This window comes from Physella acuta, unplaced genomic scaffold (genome assembly GCF_028476545.2).
Source record: "Physella acuta isolate Inbredline_101_S28 unplaced genomic scaffold, ASM2847654v3 ptg000933l, whole genome shotgun sequence".
In the NCBI taxonomy this organism is placed as follows: domain Eukaryota; kingdom Metazoa; phylum Mollusca; class Gastropoda; family Physidae; genus Physella; species Physella acuta.
In genome coordinates this window covers 342,531-362,124 of record NW_026732450.1, presented here as the reverse complement: position 1 = coordinate 362,124, position 19,594 = coordinate 342,531, and the positions used below count along the sequence as shown (strand labels likewise).

The 19,594-nt window shown below is 41.3% G+C and overlaps 1 protein-coding gene across 3 annotated transcripts in view; it reads left to right on the top strand.

Annotated features, from left to right (window-relative positions):
* LOC131953605 (tripartite motif-containing protein 2) overlaps nucleotides 1–19,200 on the top strand; it is an 83,575-nt gene extending 64,375 nt beyond the window's left edge. For 2 of the 3 annotated variants that reach the window (XM_059316851.1, XM_059316854.1), the window contains 4 exons: nucleotides 10,844–11,448; nucleotides 16,277–16,432; nucleotides 16,800–18,147; nucleotides 18,421–19,200. In XM_059316851.1, coding sequence (XP_059172834.1) covers nucleotides 10,846–11,448; nucleotides 16,277–16,432; nucleotides 16,800–18,146 — 2,106 coding nt within the window. In that variant the 5' untranslated portion in view covers nucleotides 10,844–10,845 and the 3' untranslated portion in view covers nucleotide 18,147; nucleotides 18,421–19,200. Of the gene's footprint in view, nucleotides 1–10,220; nucleotides 10,532–10,843; nucleotides 11,449–16,276; nucleotides 16,433–16,799; nucleotides 18,148–18,420 lie in introns of those variants that run through there. The other variant, XM_059316853.1, reaches the window with a different exon arrangement.
* The last annotated feature ends 394 nt before the right edge of the window (nucleotides 19,201–19,594 follow it).

Sequence of the window (19,594 nt, the reverse complement as noted above, 5' to 3'; positions counted from 1 at the left end):
CAGGTGCGTATCGTCTATGGATATCCCGCCGCCCATCCCCCCCCCCCCCCCCCCCCATGAACGAGCTTATATAGATATATCTGGCTGTACATGGTTGTAATCTGTGTGATTAGTGCTAGTTGTATGAAGGCATGAGACTATCAGCGACTTTGATGTTTACCCATGTTTGTGTTTCTCTGATCACCGTCCAATCGTGTCATCTCGCCCGATCTCGTCCATACAGCGAGATCACGCGTTGTTGTCTTTGTGTCTTTGTGTCACGTGGGTGTCCAGTTGATGAACTCTATCGACACATTCGCCACGTACTACGGCGGTGTGTCGGTCAACAGGAATTAGCTGGTGATGGTGTTGCAAGATGGTACTAGTGTTGGCCGTACAAGCTGATGATGTTGGCCTACAAGCTGATTTTAAAGACAGCTCTATACTTGATGTTTACAAGACCTCACCCCTCAAGACAATCTAAGATTTAAAAAACCCATAAAGCACAACCACAGAGGACACAGTACTAGTACTGTAGTACTACAACTACTGCTACTCTCGCCAGAGTAAACCCACTTTGTTATCGTCTACTTTCAACATGCTATCTTGAACAACACATGGCACCTTGGTCCCCACATATTGTACATTCATAAAACACCACCCATTTATCAAATTTTATTTATAAGAGAGCCGTGTATGATGTATGAGTATTGTTTGTATGCGGCTAAAACAATCTCCATATGTTATTGCCATCAGTCATATTTTAATAGGGTGGTCACGTGATTTCATTGTACGTGACCTCTGAACTTGATTGATGCTTGATTGTTATTGCCCATTAAATGAGCCTATCGGTGTTCTCCTATTGGTCAGTATAGTACAGTGTATGTAAACACACCATAAGCGTACGCCTATTGTCCCAATATTACACCATACTGATACATTTTTCGGCCCAAAGTTTCAGTTTTTCTGGGCAGTATTTTCACCATCATGTGGCCCAATTTTCAGCATAATGTGGCCATATTTTAACACCTCATAGTCCAGTTTTTAACCTTTTAGCTAAATTTTATACCGATATTCAACTCTCTATTACTATGTGATGTAACTATGATTTCTGTTGCTGTACCAACGTGGTGTAACTTCGGCATTGCTATAGCCCAACTCTCTCCCCCCCCCCCACCAGACTCTCCTAATTAATTAATTACTTTTTCTCCCGCTGACCTAACGCCTGATACCCCCCGCTCCCACGGTGAGCCACCGTTGACCTGTTTCCATCAACCGTTCGATACTGTTGGGGAGTTGATCAGCTTAGATCGATATTTTTTTGCCGCCCAGTGACGCACGATATTGTTCATTTAAAAAAAAGTAACACCCGATAACAGCGACGAAAATAAAGACACGGGGAGGGAGGGGGGAAATCTTCATTTGAATCTTCATTTGAAAAATCTAAAAAGTAATTTGATTATTCAAACGGACAGCTTCCGGTTTTGTTAATGCATGAGGTCCGGGGGTTGGACGTTACTAAAATAGTTAGAGTAAGTATTTTAAAAAAAGATGGTAATGAAATGTGTGTTTTAATCTTGATTAATTTAGCCGAGGTTCGTGTGGGCCGTAGAGAAAGCGTGATCAAAGCTATTGATCTGCTAGACTACATCAGGCTTGTGAGGGGGTGGGGGGGGGGGGGGACAGGGCCAGAACACTCTTTTATTCTCAGGACGATCAGTACCAAGGCGCGTGTCCTTTAGCGTATGGGCTTTTTCATTGTCCTTGTGGATTGGTATTTTCAAGGTCGTTGTGGATTAGCTATTTCAAGATTGTTGTGGATTAGCTATTTCAAGATCGTTGTGGATTAGCTATTTCAAGGTCGTGATGGGTGGACTTTTTCAAGGTCGTGATGGGTGGACTTTTTCAAGGTTGGGGTACATTAGCTTTTCTAAGGACTAGACTTTTCAAGGTCACGATGGGATGGATTTTTGTCTCAAGGTCATAGGAAATGTAGTTGGATATTTTGTGGCGACGGTGTGGCTTCGAATGTTCGTTGCCCTTGCGTGCCTTGTTTCAAGGTCGTCGATCTGTTCCTCGTCACGACAGGAAGTTGATTAAAACATCGGGAATCACGTGATCTCTCGTGATGAATTTGGCTTTGTCAAGTTGTTGTTTTTTTTTAAAGTTAATGAGATATTATTAACAAAATATATATTTTTTTTTGAGAATCACGCTAATATGACAGAAATTGTAAGTAATTTTTCTGACCATAACATTTTAAAATTATAATCGGGACTTTTGTTCCGTATTTAAGATTTGTTTTATTCATTTATGAAATTGTATTTAAAAACTCTCGAATATTAAATTGTGAAACTAGTTCTTCTTAATTATTTATTTTTTATGTTGTAATATTACGTGTCCACTTGTTAAGCGATATATAGGCCATTGACTCCGATTTCAGCCTGCTTTTCTTTTTGGAATAACTTCCATAGCCTTTGTCCAACCAAGAACAAACTGTAAGGCAGCAGTTGTTTGAATTTTGAGTTGTCTGTCGTAGAAGAGTTACTGTCCCCAGCTATTAAGCCTCATCTCCCCGGGAGGGGGGGGGGGGGGGGTGAACTCGAGACTTTCCACTCGACCACGCCGACACCTATGCTAGTTTTAAAACTTGAGTTTTGTACTCAATAAATTTTAATTATCTTTTGCTGACCTAGCTGCCATATTTAACTAGTTCACCGGAAATGGCGACACTCTCTCTGACGTGTCTTGTTATCAAGACTTGTCACTTTTGACTTGTCATTGTTAGTTTTGGCGTCCTGCCTTGTCAGTAAACCCAAGTTTTTTTTTGTTTGTTGTCTCATTAAACCTCGTCATCAAAACAAAAGAGGGGAACTAGCTTCCGTGTACTGTAAATTTGTTAAACATTACCTCCCTTGAGGATAATCACCAACTCTTTAGTTTTAAACTCAATCTATTTCGTGGCGTGGTAAAAGCGAGTTTGTTTACTTTAGGAGCTGGGCGGGGCGGTGTGTGTAAAACGTCACAACAAATGATCTCGTTATTAGTCACATTTGAAGAATCGATTCTTATCGCACCCGTATTCGAAACAAGTTATTGTGGTCCAACCAGTTTAAAATAATAAAAAATTTCAATTTTTTGGGATCCTTGTTGTTTATTTTAGTTCCTGTCTTTTAGTTTAATTCAAAACCTGGATTAGAAAAGACATATTTAAAGTTTTGAAAAAATGAACGGAATAACGTTAAAGCTTCTGTGGATTATGTAGGTATAGAGTTAGGGGGTTAAAGCTGTCAGTAGATTAATATGCTGTAGTGTGAAGTTGGCCTAATACCATATGAACACACTGGTAGTTTTAGACGTGCTTAAAATTTATTTTAAAACTGAACTGTACACACTCCTTATGTATGCTTGCTTATTCGTATGTAAAATATGAATATGTATACCCGCAGTGAGGTGTAGCTTACATTATTCTTACCTTGTACATAAATTATTCTTACCTTGTACATACATTATTCTTACCTTGTACATACATTATTCTTACCTTGTACATACATTATTCTTACCTTGTACATACATTATTCTTACCTTGTACATACATTATTCTTACCTTGTACATACATTATTCTTACCGTGTACATACATTATTCTTACCTTGTACATACATTATTCTTACCTTGTACATACATTATTCTTACCTTGTACATACATTATTCTTACCGTGTACATACATTATTCTTACCTTGTACATACATTATTTTTACCTTGTACATACATTATTCTTACCTTGTACATACATTATTCTTACCTTGTACACACATTATTCTTACCTTGTACACACATTATTCTTACCTTGTACATACATAATTCTTACCTTGTACATACATTATTCTTACCTTGTACATACATTATTCTTACCTTGTACATACATTATTCTTACCTTGTACATTCATTATTCTTACCTTGTACATAAATTATTCTTACCTTGTACATACATTATTCTTACCTTGTACATACATTATTCTTACCTTGTACATACATTATTCTTACCTTGTACATACATTATTCTTACCTTGTACATACATTATTCTTACCTTGTGCATACATTATTCTTACCTTGTACATACATTATTCTTACCTTGTACATACATTATTCTTACCTTGTACATACATTATTCTTACCTTGTACATACATTATTCTTACCTTGTACATACATTATTCTTACCTTGTACATACATTATTCTTACCTTGTACATACATTATTCTTACCTTGTACATACATTATTCTTACCTTGTACATAAATTATTCTTACCTTGTACATACATTATTGTTACCTTGTGCGCTCACAACACCTGGTGTTTTAAAATACCATTGGTCAGAGCACCAGAGCTAATGTAAAATATCCGACATGTATTACCGTGTATTGCCTGCCTTGGTTGGTACCAGGCTATTTGTAAAGGGGCCAAGGTATCATTGATATTATCTAATCGATGTTGGTCACCCCCCCCCCCCTCTTTCTATCTGGATCCAGAATATTGTTGGTTTTTTTTTTTACTTTAGGCCTAAGTCATTCAACCTAAAGGGCGTGTCGTACGAACTGTTGTTCGCTGTTTTGGAAAGAGCATTGTTTACATACTGAAAGGATTTTCCCGATGATGTTTTTAAACTACCGGTTCTGCTAGATACCGAGATATTCCAGTCATTGACAGATGGCGCTGTGGTGTTGTGTATTTGCTAGGATAACACGGAATGTATCCGTGACAAAGTTGACTGTATTGTTGATGTGAAATATTTCCAGACCTTTTTGTTGTACATGACTTTTATAGCGTTCGTACTTAGAATAACGTTTTCTATTAGGCCTAGAATCTGTATCGTCACCTTTTCATAAACTTTAACTTTTAGCCAAACCAATTTGTTTCCATTAGGTCTGCTGCTGGAGTAATTTATTATACCACTTTGTAATTACCACTGTTTGACGTCACCACCTAATTTGATGGTTGACCGATTTTTGTGAGCGCGTGCGATGAATGAGCAAATTGTGGGCGTGGCTTGTGATGTCAACAGATCAATACGTAAGCACGTCACGTGAGCACACGTGACCTTCCGAGGGTAACCTTCATCTGTTGGACCTGGCGTATACTGTCACATGGGGGAGCTGTCTCACCCCACTGTGACCATTGTCTCACCACTTTACTTTTGTCTTACCACACTGAGGCAATCGTCTCACCATACTAACCATTGTCTCACCACACTTGTTCCATTGTCTTACCACTTTACCATTGTCTCACCACTTTACCATTGTCTCACCACTTTACCATTGTCTCACCACTTTACCATTGTCTCACCCCACTGACCATTGTCTCACCCCACTGACCATTGTCTCACCACTTTACCATTGTCTCACCACTTTACCATTGTCTCACCGCTTTACCATTGTCTCACCACTTTACCATTGTCTCACCACTTTACCATTGTCTCACCCCACTGACCATTGTCTCACCACACTAAATCTTCCATCTCAGCACACATTGAATCTTCTTACGTCACACTTTCCCCCCCCCCCTACTCCCCCTTACTATCTATCATTAAACGCTGCGTGTCTCCTACCCCTCCCTATCCACGCAGAATTCAATCAAACCAAAGAAAAACTTCCTTGATGCATCGATTGCTTAAATAGTCGAGGGAATTAAGACGGGCCTAGTTGTGGGGGAGGGGAGGGCTGTGTCTTATAAAACATGTACGATGTTCTGGCCCACGATTCTATGTATGACGTATTCGATATGAGCGTTGCAGTTTTTGCATGCGCGCGTGTGTGTATATTTACACACGAATGACGTAATCGTGTGGTTCCTATGGCACATGCCCGATGATATAATCATAATCATGACGTCAGCAGCCAAAAATTAACCGTTGATCAGTCGTTAATTAAACATCAGTTGAGCGTCATTAATCAGTCGTTAATTAAACATCAATAGAACGTCATTAGCTAGGAAAATATTTGCTTTCAACATTTCAGGCATGAAAACGCATGAGATTTTTAAAAACGTGATTTAATGGATAACTAATGACACGAGGATTGAGTTCTGTCCTTTGTTTGTCTTCAAAGTGAGGTGGTCTGGTTATGGGGGGGGGGGGGGGGGGGGGCAACAGTACAAAATATATGCAGGGTTTTATTTTTGTACTAGTCATATCGTTTCCCATTCGTGCCCAAGATACGTGGTGCAGATGAAGTAGAGTTCATCTGTTTCATGGATCTCGGCATATGAAGAGATAGTGTGCTCAACACTATATCTAGCCGTCTTTACTTTCCCTAACGTGAGTTAGACACCCATCAGAGCTGGGTGGACTCAGGGACGTTCTTCTGGCTTGAACCCGGTTGCCTTAGAGTCATACAAAAATACAGTAGCCCAATTGACGTCACTGCACTCATAAACCCACCAGCTTCCAGGCCGACACCAATCTGACGTCACCAGCTGACCAGATTGAAAGCTTGTACCGGAACCCACCTACCCCACCCCCTAATTGGCCAATAAACCCTGATACCCTTCCTCTCCCCCCTCGCCTTGCTGGGTCGACCAGAAACGAATCGATAGATCAATACGTGCTCGCTTAGATACCAGCTGATCATGTCAACAAACAGGGACAGCCTGTTAGCACTTGAGTAGCGTGCTAGCACCTGACTATAGCCATTAGCACCTGACTATAGCAATTAGCACCTGACTATAGCAATTAGCACCTAACTATAGCCATTAGCACCTGACTATAGCCATTAGCACCTGACTATAGCCATTAGCACCTGACTACAGCAATTAGCACCTGACTATAGCCATTAGCACCTGACTATAGCCATTAGCACCTGACTATAACAATTAGCACCTGACCGTAACAATTAGCACCTGACTATAGCAATTAGCACTTGACCGTAACAATTAGCACCTGACCATAGCAATTAGCACCTGACCGTAACAATTAGCACCTGACTATAGCAATTAGCACCTGACTAGCTGTTAGCACCTGACTATAGCCATTAGCACCTGACTATAGCAATAAGCACCTAACCGTAGCAATTAGCACCTGACTATAGCAATTAGCACCTGACTATAGCCATTAGCACCTGACTATAGCCATTAGCACCTGACTATAGCAATTAGCACCTGACTATAGCACTTAGCACCTGACTATAGCCATTAGCACCTGACTATAGCAATTAGCACCTGACTATAGCCATTAGCACCTGACTATAGCAATTAGCACCTGACTATAGCCATTAGCACCTGACTATAGCCATTAGCACCTGACTATAGCCATTAGTACCTGACTATAGCCATTAGCACCTGACTATAGCAATTAGCACCTGACTATAGCCATTAGCACCTGACTATAGCAATTAGCACCTGACTATAGCAGTTAGCACCTTATTATAGCAATTAGCACCTGACTATAGCAATTAGCACCTGGCTACAGCAATTAGCACCTGATCATAGCACTTAGCACCTGACTATAGCAGCTAGCACCTGACTGGTTCTTTATATTCCATCTGAGTACAAACAGTTAGTACTTGCCCGTGTCCCTTGACAATAGCCAGTTTCCCCAACCAACAACCACATTCAAAGACCTATATGTTCCGGCGTATAAGACAAGCCACAGTATCCACTTTACCCCACCCTCACCCGTATTTTTATACATACTTCTCACCTCCTCCATCCATCTCTATCAACCTCTTATCTGTTCAATAATTCACGTATTTACTTCTTCAAATGTCACGCTAAAGTGGACGATTGGATTTTCTGCACGGTTTAGCTCAGTGCATGTGTGCGCGCCGTTGTTTGTGTATGTGTGTCACTGTGTGTGTGTGTGTGTGTGGGGGGGGGGGTGATATTGATGACGATCGTGGTAAGAATACTGTCGTCCTCTCTCCCCTCTCCCCCCCTCCCCCCATTAACCGGCAATGTACGTGCCGTTCCACGTATCTCTGTGTGGCGTTTACTCAGTTATCTACTAATGGTTGGGTACCAGCCGTAGAGCCGGTGTTTGCCGGCTTTCCCCTCGCAGATTAAGCTATTGGTTTTATGGATTAGGGTAAAGCTTAGCTGTATACAAGAAAGTGTAGCACTGTGTGACTGCTGGTGAATGAGGTCACTAAACGTTTATAGCGTGTGTAAGTCAGTTTGTGTGGAGGATTGTACACAAACCCAGCTGTTGAGCGCTGTAAATGGACCCAGCTGTTGAGTACACAGACCCAGCTGTTGAGTGCTGTAAATGTGCCCAGCTGTTGAGTACTGTAAATGGACCCAGCTGTTGAGTGCTGTAAATGGACCCAGCTGTTGAGTACATAGACCCAGCTGTTGAGTACTGTAAATGTGCCCAGCTGTTGAGTACTGAAAATGGACCCAGCTGTTGAGTGCTGTAAATGTACCCAGCTGTTGAGTACACAGACCCAGCTGTTGATTGCTGTAAATGTACCCAGCTGTTCAGTGCTGTAAATGTACCCAGCTGTTGAGTACTGTAAATGTGCCCAGCTGTTGAGTACTGTAAATGGACCCAGCTATTGAGTACACAGACCCAGCTGATGAGTACACAGACCCAGCTGTTGAGTACTGTAAAATGGACCCAGCTGTTGAGTACTGTAAATGGACCCAGCTATTGAGTACTGTAAATGGACCCAGCTGTTGAGTACTGTAAATGTACCCATCTGTGGAGTACACAGACCCAGCTGTTGAGTACTGTAAATGTACCCATCTGTGGAGTACACAGACCCAGCTGTTGAGTACTGTAAATGTACCCATCTGTGGAGTACACAGACCCAGCTGTTGAGTACTGTAAATGTACCCATCTGTGGAGTACACAGACCCAGCTGTTGAGTACTGTAAATGGACCCAGCTATTGAGTACTGTAAATGGACCCAGCTATTGAGTACTGTAAATGGACCCAGCTATTGAGTACTGTAAATGTACCCAGCTGTTGAGTACTGTAAATGGACCCAGCTATTGAGTACTGTAAATGGACCCAGCTATTGAGTACTGTAAATGGACCCAGCTATTGAGTACTGTAAATGGACCCAGCTATTGAGTACTGTAAATGGACCCAGCTATTGAGTACTGTAAATGGACCCAGCTATTGAGTACTGTAAATGGACCCAGCTATTGAGTACTGTAAATGTACCCAGCTGTTGAACCCTCGATCAGTGACGGCATGTGTGTTGAAGTGCTCGCTGTATTGAACTCACCACACGTCCACCATAAAAGGTCTACCTGCGCCATTGTGGTGTACGTGTCAGGCGTCCATTAGCTGTTCAGCTGGAACCAGAACTAAAGATTAACGTAGAGCACGTTTTGTTCTAGGTATTGTTCTAGCCGGCTCTTGTTCCTTGGTCCTATTGTTCTAAGTGCTACCACTATAGATGAGTGGCACGTATCAAGATCAATATTGGCTGCTTACTGTGGGACAGTCCGTACATGTTTATACGTGGTCCAGTATGGCAGAGAACTTGCAGTTAGACACTCTATGGATCTCTACCTTTGTATGTGGCACTGTGTAGAGGTAAAGGTCTATAGCACTGTGAGTTAAGGACCTTCAATAGAGCGATTAGATTCGCTGTATCAGTGACGGCGGGTTAACTTGTACGAGGTTTTATTTGCCCCAGTCCAACACTCTAGTTACTTGAGTGAGTTCATGTATCAACAGGCGAATGTCCAGACATAGATATTATACTTTTTTAAAAACTTTCTTTTTTACGTTGCACTTTAATTTGCATAAAAAAAAAACCCAAGCTGTAGCTGCCATCAGCTGCTGTCAACATCATCACGTGCTGGCTCACACCTGGTGCACGTGCTTGACCTATGACCTCCGTTAGGTTCACAGTCCTAACCTCTGATCCCATCATTTACAGGTGTCTGGACTATGACCCCCATCAGATACATTGACTTGACCTATGACCCCTTCCCAATCAGATACACGGGCTGGCTTGACATATGACCCCCATCTAATACTGAGCTTGACAAATGACCCCCATCATATACACCGCGTAACTTATGATCCCCCCTCCCCCATCACGTACACGAATTTCTCCCCCCCCCCCCCCACTCGTCTACAGCCTGTATGTGAACAGCACCAAGTCCACCCCTGTATTTAACGTTAACTCTCGTTAACTAGACACTAGTGGCGCGGTCTAAACACCGAATGTTGACGTAATACTGCGCAGCATGTAGAACAGGCCCAGCTGTTGCAGGCTGTAACGGCTCACTTCATACAGCAGCACCACACGTGCAACCTGTTCATCAGGGACATCTAGCCTGTGTTGTTTTTAATTCGCCACTTCTAGATCACTCGCAATGTGGAGTTTAAATTCGTGGTTTCTGTTGTTATTTTTTTAGTCACCGTTCTGACGCATAGTTTTTTTTTTCTTAGGGAAGTTAAATTAGGAGATTAAATTTTTTTTAAAAATAAAATTCCTTTAGTTTAATGGTAAGGCGTATTGTTCTTGTTTGAGTGCTGTTTTAGAGTCAACATAAAATGGCGACGACAGACTGTAATATCAATACAAGTGGGTTACGGTGAGCCGTGGATATCATATTTCATATTTCTTGTATTCATGGTCACGTTGTTTTCTTCCTTCTCTTTTAGCTATTTCACAGGGCTCTAGTTACGCTAATACAAATACTGACATAGTATATTAAATTTTGTTATATTTTACTTTAAAAAATATATTTTGAACGAATTTTAAGAATATGTGTTTGTTCCAGCTTTTTCGCCTTTTAATTGTGCCTAAATTAAGTTGTTAAAATATCAAGGGGATTTTTTAAATTTTTAAAATACTTTTTTAAAGTGATAATAATCGTCTCCCTTTCTATTGCGTCCCCTTGCAGCCATGATGTCATCCACCCTGGTGGAGACAGTCTCAATCAACTATGACGACTTCAACGACAGCTTCCTCACCTGCGGCACCTGTCTCTGCACCTACGACGGCCAGGAACGCACCCCCAAGCTCCTCCCCTGCTCCCACACTGTCTGCCGCAACTGCCTGGAGAGGATCATCGCCGCCCAGACCCTAGACACCGGCTCCTTCCGCTGTCCGATATGCCGGGAGAACATTCACATCCCCCAAGGCGGAGTCGCCTCGTTCCCTCCCTCCTTCATCGTCAACCAGCTTCTCGACCTCATGGCCCAACAGCGGCGGGACGTCATCCCCAAGTGCTCCGTACACACGGCGCAGGAGCTGCTGTTCTGTGAGACGTGCGACATCGTCTTCTGCGTCCAGTGCGTGGACGGCAACCACATCGGCCGCGGGGCCAGCGAGCACACGGTCATCCCCTTCGCCATCGCCATCAAGAGGATGTCGGAGATTCTCTTGTACAAGGCACATCTGTGCATCAAGAACCTCAACTCTGCCTATGAGACTGTGTCTGACGAGCTTAGGCAGCTGGAGTTATCTGTGGATAAGACATTGGATGCTATAAATAGATCATTTCAGGTCGGTGCTTGCTTGTGTTTTTCTTTGTTTACACATGTATATCACCCCCACTCCACCCCCTGGGCTGTTTACATAGGTATATCACCCCACCCCCAGTTTTACATAGGTATATCACCCCCACCCCTTCAGGTTGTTTATATAGGTATATCACCCCACCCCCGGGCTGTTTACATAGGTATATCACCTCCACCCCCATGTTATTTACATAGGTATATCTCCCCCACCCTCATGTTATTTACATATGTATATCGGTAAACGGAAAAAAAGTCACAGGAAAAAAAAACACAGAAAAAAAGTCACAGTTTTTGCTAGGAAAAAAAGTCACAGAAAAAAAGTCACAGAAAAAAAGTCACAAAAATCTTTTTAGAAATATTTTTATTAATTTGTTAAGAATTGTAAAATTGTGTATGTTTATTGTTGTGGGTTGTATTTTTTATAGCATAAATTATTTATAGACGTTAAAAGCATTATGATTTATAACAATTGTAAGTAAGAAATACTCTAAGATAATTTACTCAAAAATCTCAACTTTTTACGTATTTAGTTAAATACGCGGTAGAAAAGTTAATTATAAAAGAAATTTAGGCAAATTTTGCCGTAGGCTATTCTCTGGTCGGCCTCTCCTCAGTAGGCATTGACCGAACATATTTTGTGTTGTTGACGTTACGCATCAATGACAGCCGTTGAACATTGTCGGCTTTCTGTTTTGATCCTAAGTTTTTTTATGTAATGAGCGTGATAAATGTGGGCAGTAAAGGTGATTCAACTAAATATAACTATTGTTGCCATGAGTCAAGGGCAGCAAGTCAAACGAACTTACCATTTCACGGTAATTTAATGTTGGTATTAAAAAAAACACACGATAAAAACTGTGGACTTAGAAGCATTCTATTAAATGCTACTAATCTTAAGTTTAACATAAGTACAATCTACATACTTCATAATAAATATTTTTAGATGAATTATAAAAATTCCTATGCGTATACAGCCTACACACATTACATTACATTTAATTAATCCTAAGTTAATTTGCACTCTCTAAATATTTAATACATAAAAGTATTAACAAATATCATGCAAATATATATTTGTGACTTTTTTTCCTGTGACTTTTTTTCCTGTGACTTTTTTTCCTGTGACTTTTTTTCTGTGTTTTTTTTTCCTGTGTTTTTTTTTCCTGTGACTTTTTTTCCTACAATCATGTATATCACCCCCACCCCTAGGCTATACACCTAGTTCTCAAGTCAAAATGTTATTTCCCACCCCACCACCAACAGATTAAGGAAATCCAGCATTAGTCCACATAGTTTTTCTACAAAATCAAAAAACATTTTACTACCTTGTTGTGTTACTGCCTTGTGCTGGTGACCCACACACCACATCATAGTGATGGTGACCCACACACCACTGTATGGTGATGGTGACCCACACACCCTGTATGGTGATGGTGACCCACACACCTTGTATGGTGATGGTGACCCACACACCCTGTATGGTGATGGTGACCCACACACTACATCATGTTGATAGTGACCCACACACCACATTGGTAGTGACCCACACACCCTGTATGGTGATGGTGACCCACACACCACTGTATGGTGATGGTGACCCACACACCACTTTATGGTGATGGTGACCCACACACCCCATGATGTTGATGGTAACCCACACACCACATCATGGTGATGGTGACCCACACACCACATTGGTAGTGACCCACACACCACTGTATGGTGATGGTGACCCACACACCACATCATGGTGATAGTGACCCACACACCCCATGATGTTGATGGTAACCCACACACCACTGTATGGTGATGGTGACCCACACACTACATCATGGTGATGGTGACCCACACACCACATTGGTAGTGACCCACACACCACTGTATGGTGATGGTGACCCACACACTACATCCTTTTGATGGTGACTCACACACCACAGTATGGGGATGGTGACCCACACTCCACAGTATGGTGATGGTGACCCACACACCACGGTATGGTGATGGTGACTCACACACCACAGTGTGGTGATGGTGACCCACACTCCACCACCTGATAGTCTCCCTTACCACTTGATTACTGTTTTTTGCAGCTCTAACTAATTATACTCATACTAGCCCTTACACACAACTTAACCTTAATCCTAACCCAGAATAACTAGAAGGATGAGCCATGGCCATTAGGTACCCTCTAATAGAAAAATGCTAAAACTATTAACTTGAACTAACATTAATCTGATACTACTGAGTCTAACAAGTTAATTCATGCATTTAGTCAAGTTAATTAATTTCTAAAAGAAAAATCAATAACAGCCCTTTAAAAAATGTATAATAGACTATTGATTTTACTTTTTAATTTACATTATTTTTTTCCATGGCTTAGCATCCACAGTAAAAGTTATGTGCATTGATACTTTCAAGTCATTGCATAGTGTGTTGAGTCTAAGAGACAGTGTTGTCATCAACATGATCAGTTTTCTTTTTCCTTCTTTGCAGTACATAGGGCCTCTAGCTTCCCATTCTCCATGGTGTCCTGCCACTCTTTTCAGCTGTTCCCAATTCCTTCTGATCCTTTTGGCCTCCTCTAGCACACTACATCACCATGCCTTCCTTAGTTGACCCCTGCATCACCATGTCTTCCTTAGTTGACCCCTGCATCACCATGCCTTCCTTAGTTGACCCCTGCATCACCATGCCTTCCTTAGTTGACCCCTGCATCACAATGTCTTCCTTAGTTGACCCCTGCATCACCATGCCTTCCTTAGTTGACCCCTGCATCACCATGCCTTCCTTAGTTGACCCCTGCATCACCATGTCTTCCTTAGTTGACCCCTGCATCACCATGCCTTCCTTAGTTGACCCCTGCATCACCATGCCTTCCTTAGTTGACCCCTGCATCACCATGCCTTCCTTAGTTGACCCCTGCATCACCATGTCTTCCTTAGTTGACCCCTGCATCACCATGTCTTCCTTAGTTGACCCCTGCATCACCATGTCTTCCTTAGTTGACCCCTGCATCACCATGTCTTCCTTAGTTGACCCCTGCATCGCCATGTCTTCCTTAGTTGACCCCTGCATCACCATGTCTTCCTTAGTTGACCCCTGCATCGCCATGTCTTCCTTAGTTGACCCCTGCATCACCATGTCTTCCTTAGTTGACCCCTGCATCGCCATGTCTTCCTTAGTTGACCCCTGCATCACCATGTCTTCCTTAGTTGACCCCTGCATCACCATGCCTTCCTTAGTTGACCCCTGCATCGCCATGTCTTCCTTAGTTGACCCCTGCATCACCATGTCTTCCTTAGTTGACCCCTGCATCACCATGCCTTCCTTAGTTGACCCCTGCATCACCATGCCTTCCTTAGTTGACCCCTGCATCGCCATGTCTTCCTTAGTTGACCCCTGCGTCACCATGTCTTCCTGGGTTGACCCCTGCTTTGCTTGTCTTGGGGCTTCCAGTCCAGGGCATGTCTGGCTCTATAGCCAGCATCCTTCCTAAGTGTATCTGGATCTATGAGCCAGTGTTAAGATAGGGTTTAACAAGCTTGAGAATTGTCTATAACTTATGTTTGATGTTGAACTATCATTTAGATTTGAAATTTGAAATGTTACTGTATTTAACTCACGTATGCAAAGATTTGTGTTTGAAAAATCTGGCCAACACTTTTCACATGATCCCCCACATATTCAAAGACTCACATGTTTGAAAAATCTGGCCAGTACACTTTGTACATGATCCCCACATATTCAAAGACTCAAATGTTTGAAAAAATCTGGCCACCACACCTTGCACATGACTAGCAGCAGATGGCTGCATAACATTAACTTCTAACATTAACTTCGTCTTTCCTAGAAAAAAAATTAGTTCATCTTCTAATAATTATCAACCAACTCACTCAAATTGTTTCAAATCTAGAAAACTTTTTACTTCAAACCCCACATGTGTCAATGTTAATATAAAATATTTATCCACTTCCTTGTTTGATTTTAATTATTTTGAAAATTGATATTTTAACCGAAATAAAATTTCAATCAGATACAATTTTTTTTTAATTAAATGAGGTAAACAAATTATTATTTTACAAACTGAAATAACCTGCTGAGGAGGAAGAAGAATTGACTTGATCATGTAGAAATATTTTTTGACTTGATCATGTAGAAATATTTTTTGACTTGATCATGTAGAAATAATTTTTGACTTGATCATGTAGAAATATTTTTTGACTTGATCATGTAGAAATATTTTTTGACTTGATCATGTAGAAATATTTTTTGACTTGATCATGTAGAAATAATTGTGTGAAACTTGAAGCCTGACACTGTAGGAGGGTGGAAACAAAACCGCAGTAGCAAATCCTGGAGTCTATTTCCACAATAAAGTTTTGCATTACATCTGCACTGTGCTCTGTCTTTCACAGGGAGAAAATAATTGTTTGTTTGTGTCTAATTACTGTAATACATTTTCTCTTGTAGGGTCCATTTAATAATACATTTTTTGCTTATATTAATTATTGAAAAACAATTTCCTTGAGGAATTTTATTAATACAATTTTCTTTGCTTATATGCAAATAACTAAAAAAATGTGTTAAAAGAATTAGGTAATTTTTTTTTCTTACACTTTAGAATCTAATTAGTTTAAAATATTTTTTCAATTTTATTTAAAGAATTTAATGCATTTTTGTTTGTGATCAAGTTACAGCAAAACAATTTATTTGTTCATTTAGCATTTGTATACTAAATAAAATAAAATATGGTTCTTGCAACAATATTTGGTGTTGGATTTTAAAAGGTTTAACAAGTGAATGTTTTGCTCCAGGATGTAATGGCTGTGATAGAGAAACGAAGACACGACTGCCTGCAGTGGGTGAGGAAGATCAGAGAGGAGAAGAAGACAATTCTGAAGGAGCAGCTGGACCTGATACAGGCGGAGAAGGAGAAGGTGCAGCTGGAATGTGATGGTTTACAGTACCAGGTGAGTCAAGCCAGGGATGTGTTCAAGTATGAATTAATCCAGTCAAGCTAATTCTAGGGACTTAACTCTTGTTGTTGACTGTATTTTATGTGAGGTTCTGTTCTTAGAGGGCTTTGTTTTTGTGGGTCCCAGCTCAAGTGTGGCTTAGTTAATGGTGCTTAGTTCTTTTGTGAATTAGTTCATCTGGGGCTTCGTTCAAGCATGGCTTAGTTAATGGTGCTTAGTTCTTTTGTGAATTAGTTCATCTGGGGCTTAGTTCAAGCATGGCTTATCCAATGGGGGCTTTGTTCATGTCAGGCTTGGCATTTTATCTATGGCTTATGTCTAATGTCTCCCTGCCCTTCTTCCCCCCCCCCCCCCCCCCCAGGTGGAGGTGAGGAACATCACCAAGAAGATCAGCGACCTGAACGAGAAGCTGGACACCACCAGCACCCTGTCTGAGCCCAGAGAAAACTCTTTCCTCCAGTACGAGTACAAGCACAACGACGCCCTAAGGGAGATCGCCAAGGCCGTCAGCAACTTTGGGGCCATCCGCGTGAGCACCACATTCCCCGCGCTCACCACTGCGGATGCCAAGAAAGCCACGGCTCACCTAAGAACTTCTGTTAAGATCCACACTGTCGATTACCATGGTAACCCCCGCTCCTCTGGCGGAGACCCGATCATTGTTGAGCTGCGCAACGAAAAAGGGGAGTTGGTTGATTCCAAGGTGAAGGACAATGATGACGGGTCTTACGAGGTTTTGTATATACCAACAAAACCAGGGAAGTTAAAAATGTCTATCAGTGTATTTAACCGGCCAATCAAAGACAGCCCGTTGATGATTGACGTGAGTGAGCATATTGAACCTATATGGAGGTTTGGCTCTAAAGGTTCAGGAGAAGACCAGTTGAACCAGCCAACAAGGCTGGCCACTGGACCAGAGGACACCGTCTACGTCCTGGACACTGGCAACAGCAGGATCAAAGTCATGGGGAAGGACGGCTCCGTGCTGCGGCACCTCGGCCCTACTGGGGTGGAGAACCAAAGCTCCACTGGCATGGCCGTCATGCCAAACGGCCACATTGCTGTCATTAACTGGCGGACAAAGTTCGTCAGCGTCTTGGACCCGGTGGATGGGTCAAAGGTCAAACAGTTTACCTGCCCAGGTTTTATTGACCCCATCGACATTGCCGTCAACTCTCGGAATGAGATCATTGTGGCCGACAGCTCCGCCCACAAAGTTTTTAAATTTGACCAGGCCGGGAATCTGGTCATGACCTTCGGCTCGCAGGGCGACAAGGACGGTCAGTTCAAGGACATCCACGCCATCTGTATTGGCAGGAGTGATGAGATCCTGGTTGCTGACCACAGGATACAAATTTTCACCAAAGACGGGAAATATTCGAGAAAAGTCGTGGACTCTGGTGAAGGCTCGTACGGCGGGATAATAGTCGACACGGGCGGCAACATCCTGGCCACTAGCACAGAGAAGGCATTTAAGTCCGACAAGGTCAGCGCCACGTCCAGCAGCAGTGGGGCCACCAAGGACAAAGGCTCCTGCAGCGGGCGCAGCTTCGTGCACGTGTTCCACTCTAACGGCAAGCTGCTGTACTCTATAGACAGCAGCACGGATAGGCTCAAGAGGCCCAATGGCCTGACCATCATCAGTGACTTCAGGATTGTGGTTGCAGATCTGGGCAACAACTGTATAAAGAAATATTACTATAAATAGAGTAAGGTTTTTTTGTTAATAATACTCTGTTGCTATATTAGTAATGAGAAACTCAACAAAAAAATTCATTTAAAGATTTGAAACACTTAACTCAACATCCTCTATAACATTCACCTTCTATTAAAATTAACACTTAAATCCATCTTAGCAAGTTCCTCATCCACCTCAATATCATTTTTCACTTGTACTATAACATCCATATTTAAATATTACAGTTTCTTATTTGATTACTAATTTTTTTGTTAAATTAATTTTTACTAATTTTTTTTCACAGAGAGTTCCTCTAAGAAAGCAAAAACGGGTTAAAGACAAGAAAAAGACAATCTTTTTTTTTTTTTGTTCAATTTTTTAACAATCACCTTGATGCATTAGAGACATACAAATCAAATTAATCATTTGCTCCAGTTTGTGTTGAACTGTGCCAACAATAGTTGTGCCAACTGCAAGTTAGAAAAAAGGTGTGCCAATAGCTTACACAGCTTCTCCACCTCTCAAGGACACTGTGACTTCTTTCTTCCAACCACTGCAAGCAATTTTAACAAAGGGTTCAGGTCTGCAAGTTTGAGATTGAAAACTGTTTTGTCTAAAACAAATTATATATCCACCTTTTTCACTCAATGTAAACCATAATACCAAGGGGAGGTAATCATATAAAAATTTTTTCCATTTGAAATGTGCAATGGAAATTTTTTTTTTTTTTGCAAGTTTGTAATGATTGATCTAAAACAAGCCCCAAAAAATGTGTGCAACATGAAAAGCTGCAACAGCTTTCTTTGTCCACTAAACCTACAATCCAAACACAAAAAATGATGAATTTTAATCATTTGACAAGAGCAAGTTATATTTAAGACTGCAACTAGAAATTTTTGAACTTCATTACATCAAATTAAAGACAAATTTTTTAATTCAATTGACAGATTGAGATCTGTAAGTGTAGCGCCTAGGCTGGTGAGGCTAATCTGCATTGATAGACTAGTGTTAGTGTTTAGACTAGTGATTGTACATTTGAACTAGTAACACTCTATGGACTAGTGAGGATGTGTATGTATAGACTAGTTATAGTGAACAGTGACACTGTCAAATTTACACCAGAACATAACACCAAACTAGACAGCCAAGTTGACACCAGAATAATGTGTCTAGTTATCAGGTGAACATCAGGTGTACATTATGTGTACACTGTACATCATGTGTCTAGTTATCAGGTGTACATTATGTGTACATTATGTGTACATTGTACATCATGTGTCTAGTTATCAGGTGTACATTATGTGTACACCATACATCATGTGTCTAGTTGACCTCACTGAACTTTCTATAGTTGTAGAGCAACACCAGACCTGTATAAGATGTTTACATGTTGTCATGGACACCAGTAGTGACCAGGATTCAAGTGGACAGTTAGTGACCACCATTAGAGAGATTATTTCTTCTCTCTGTATCTAGAC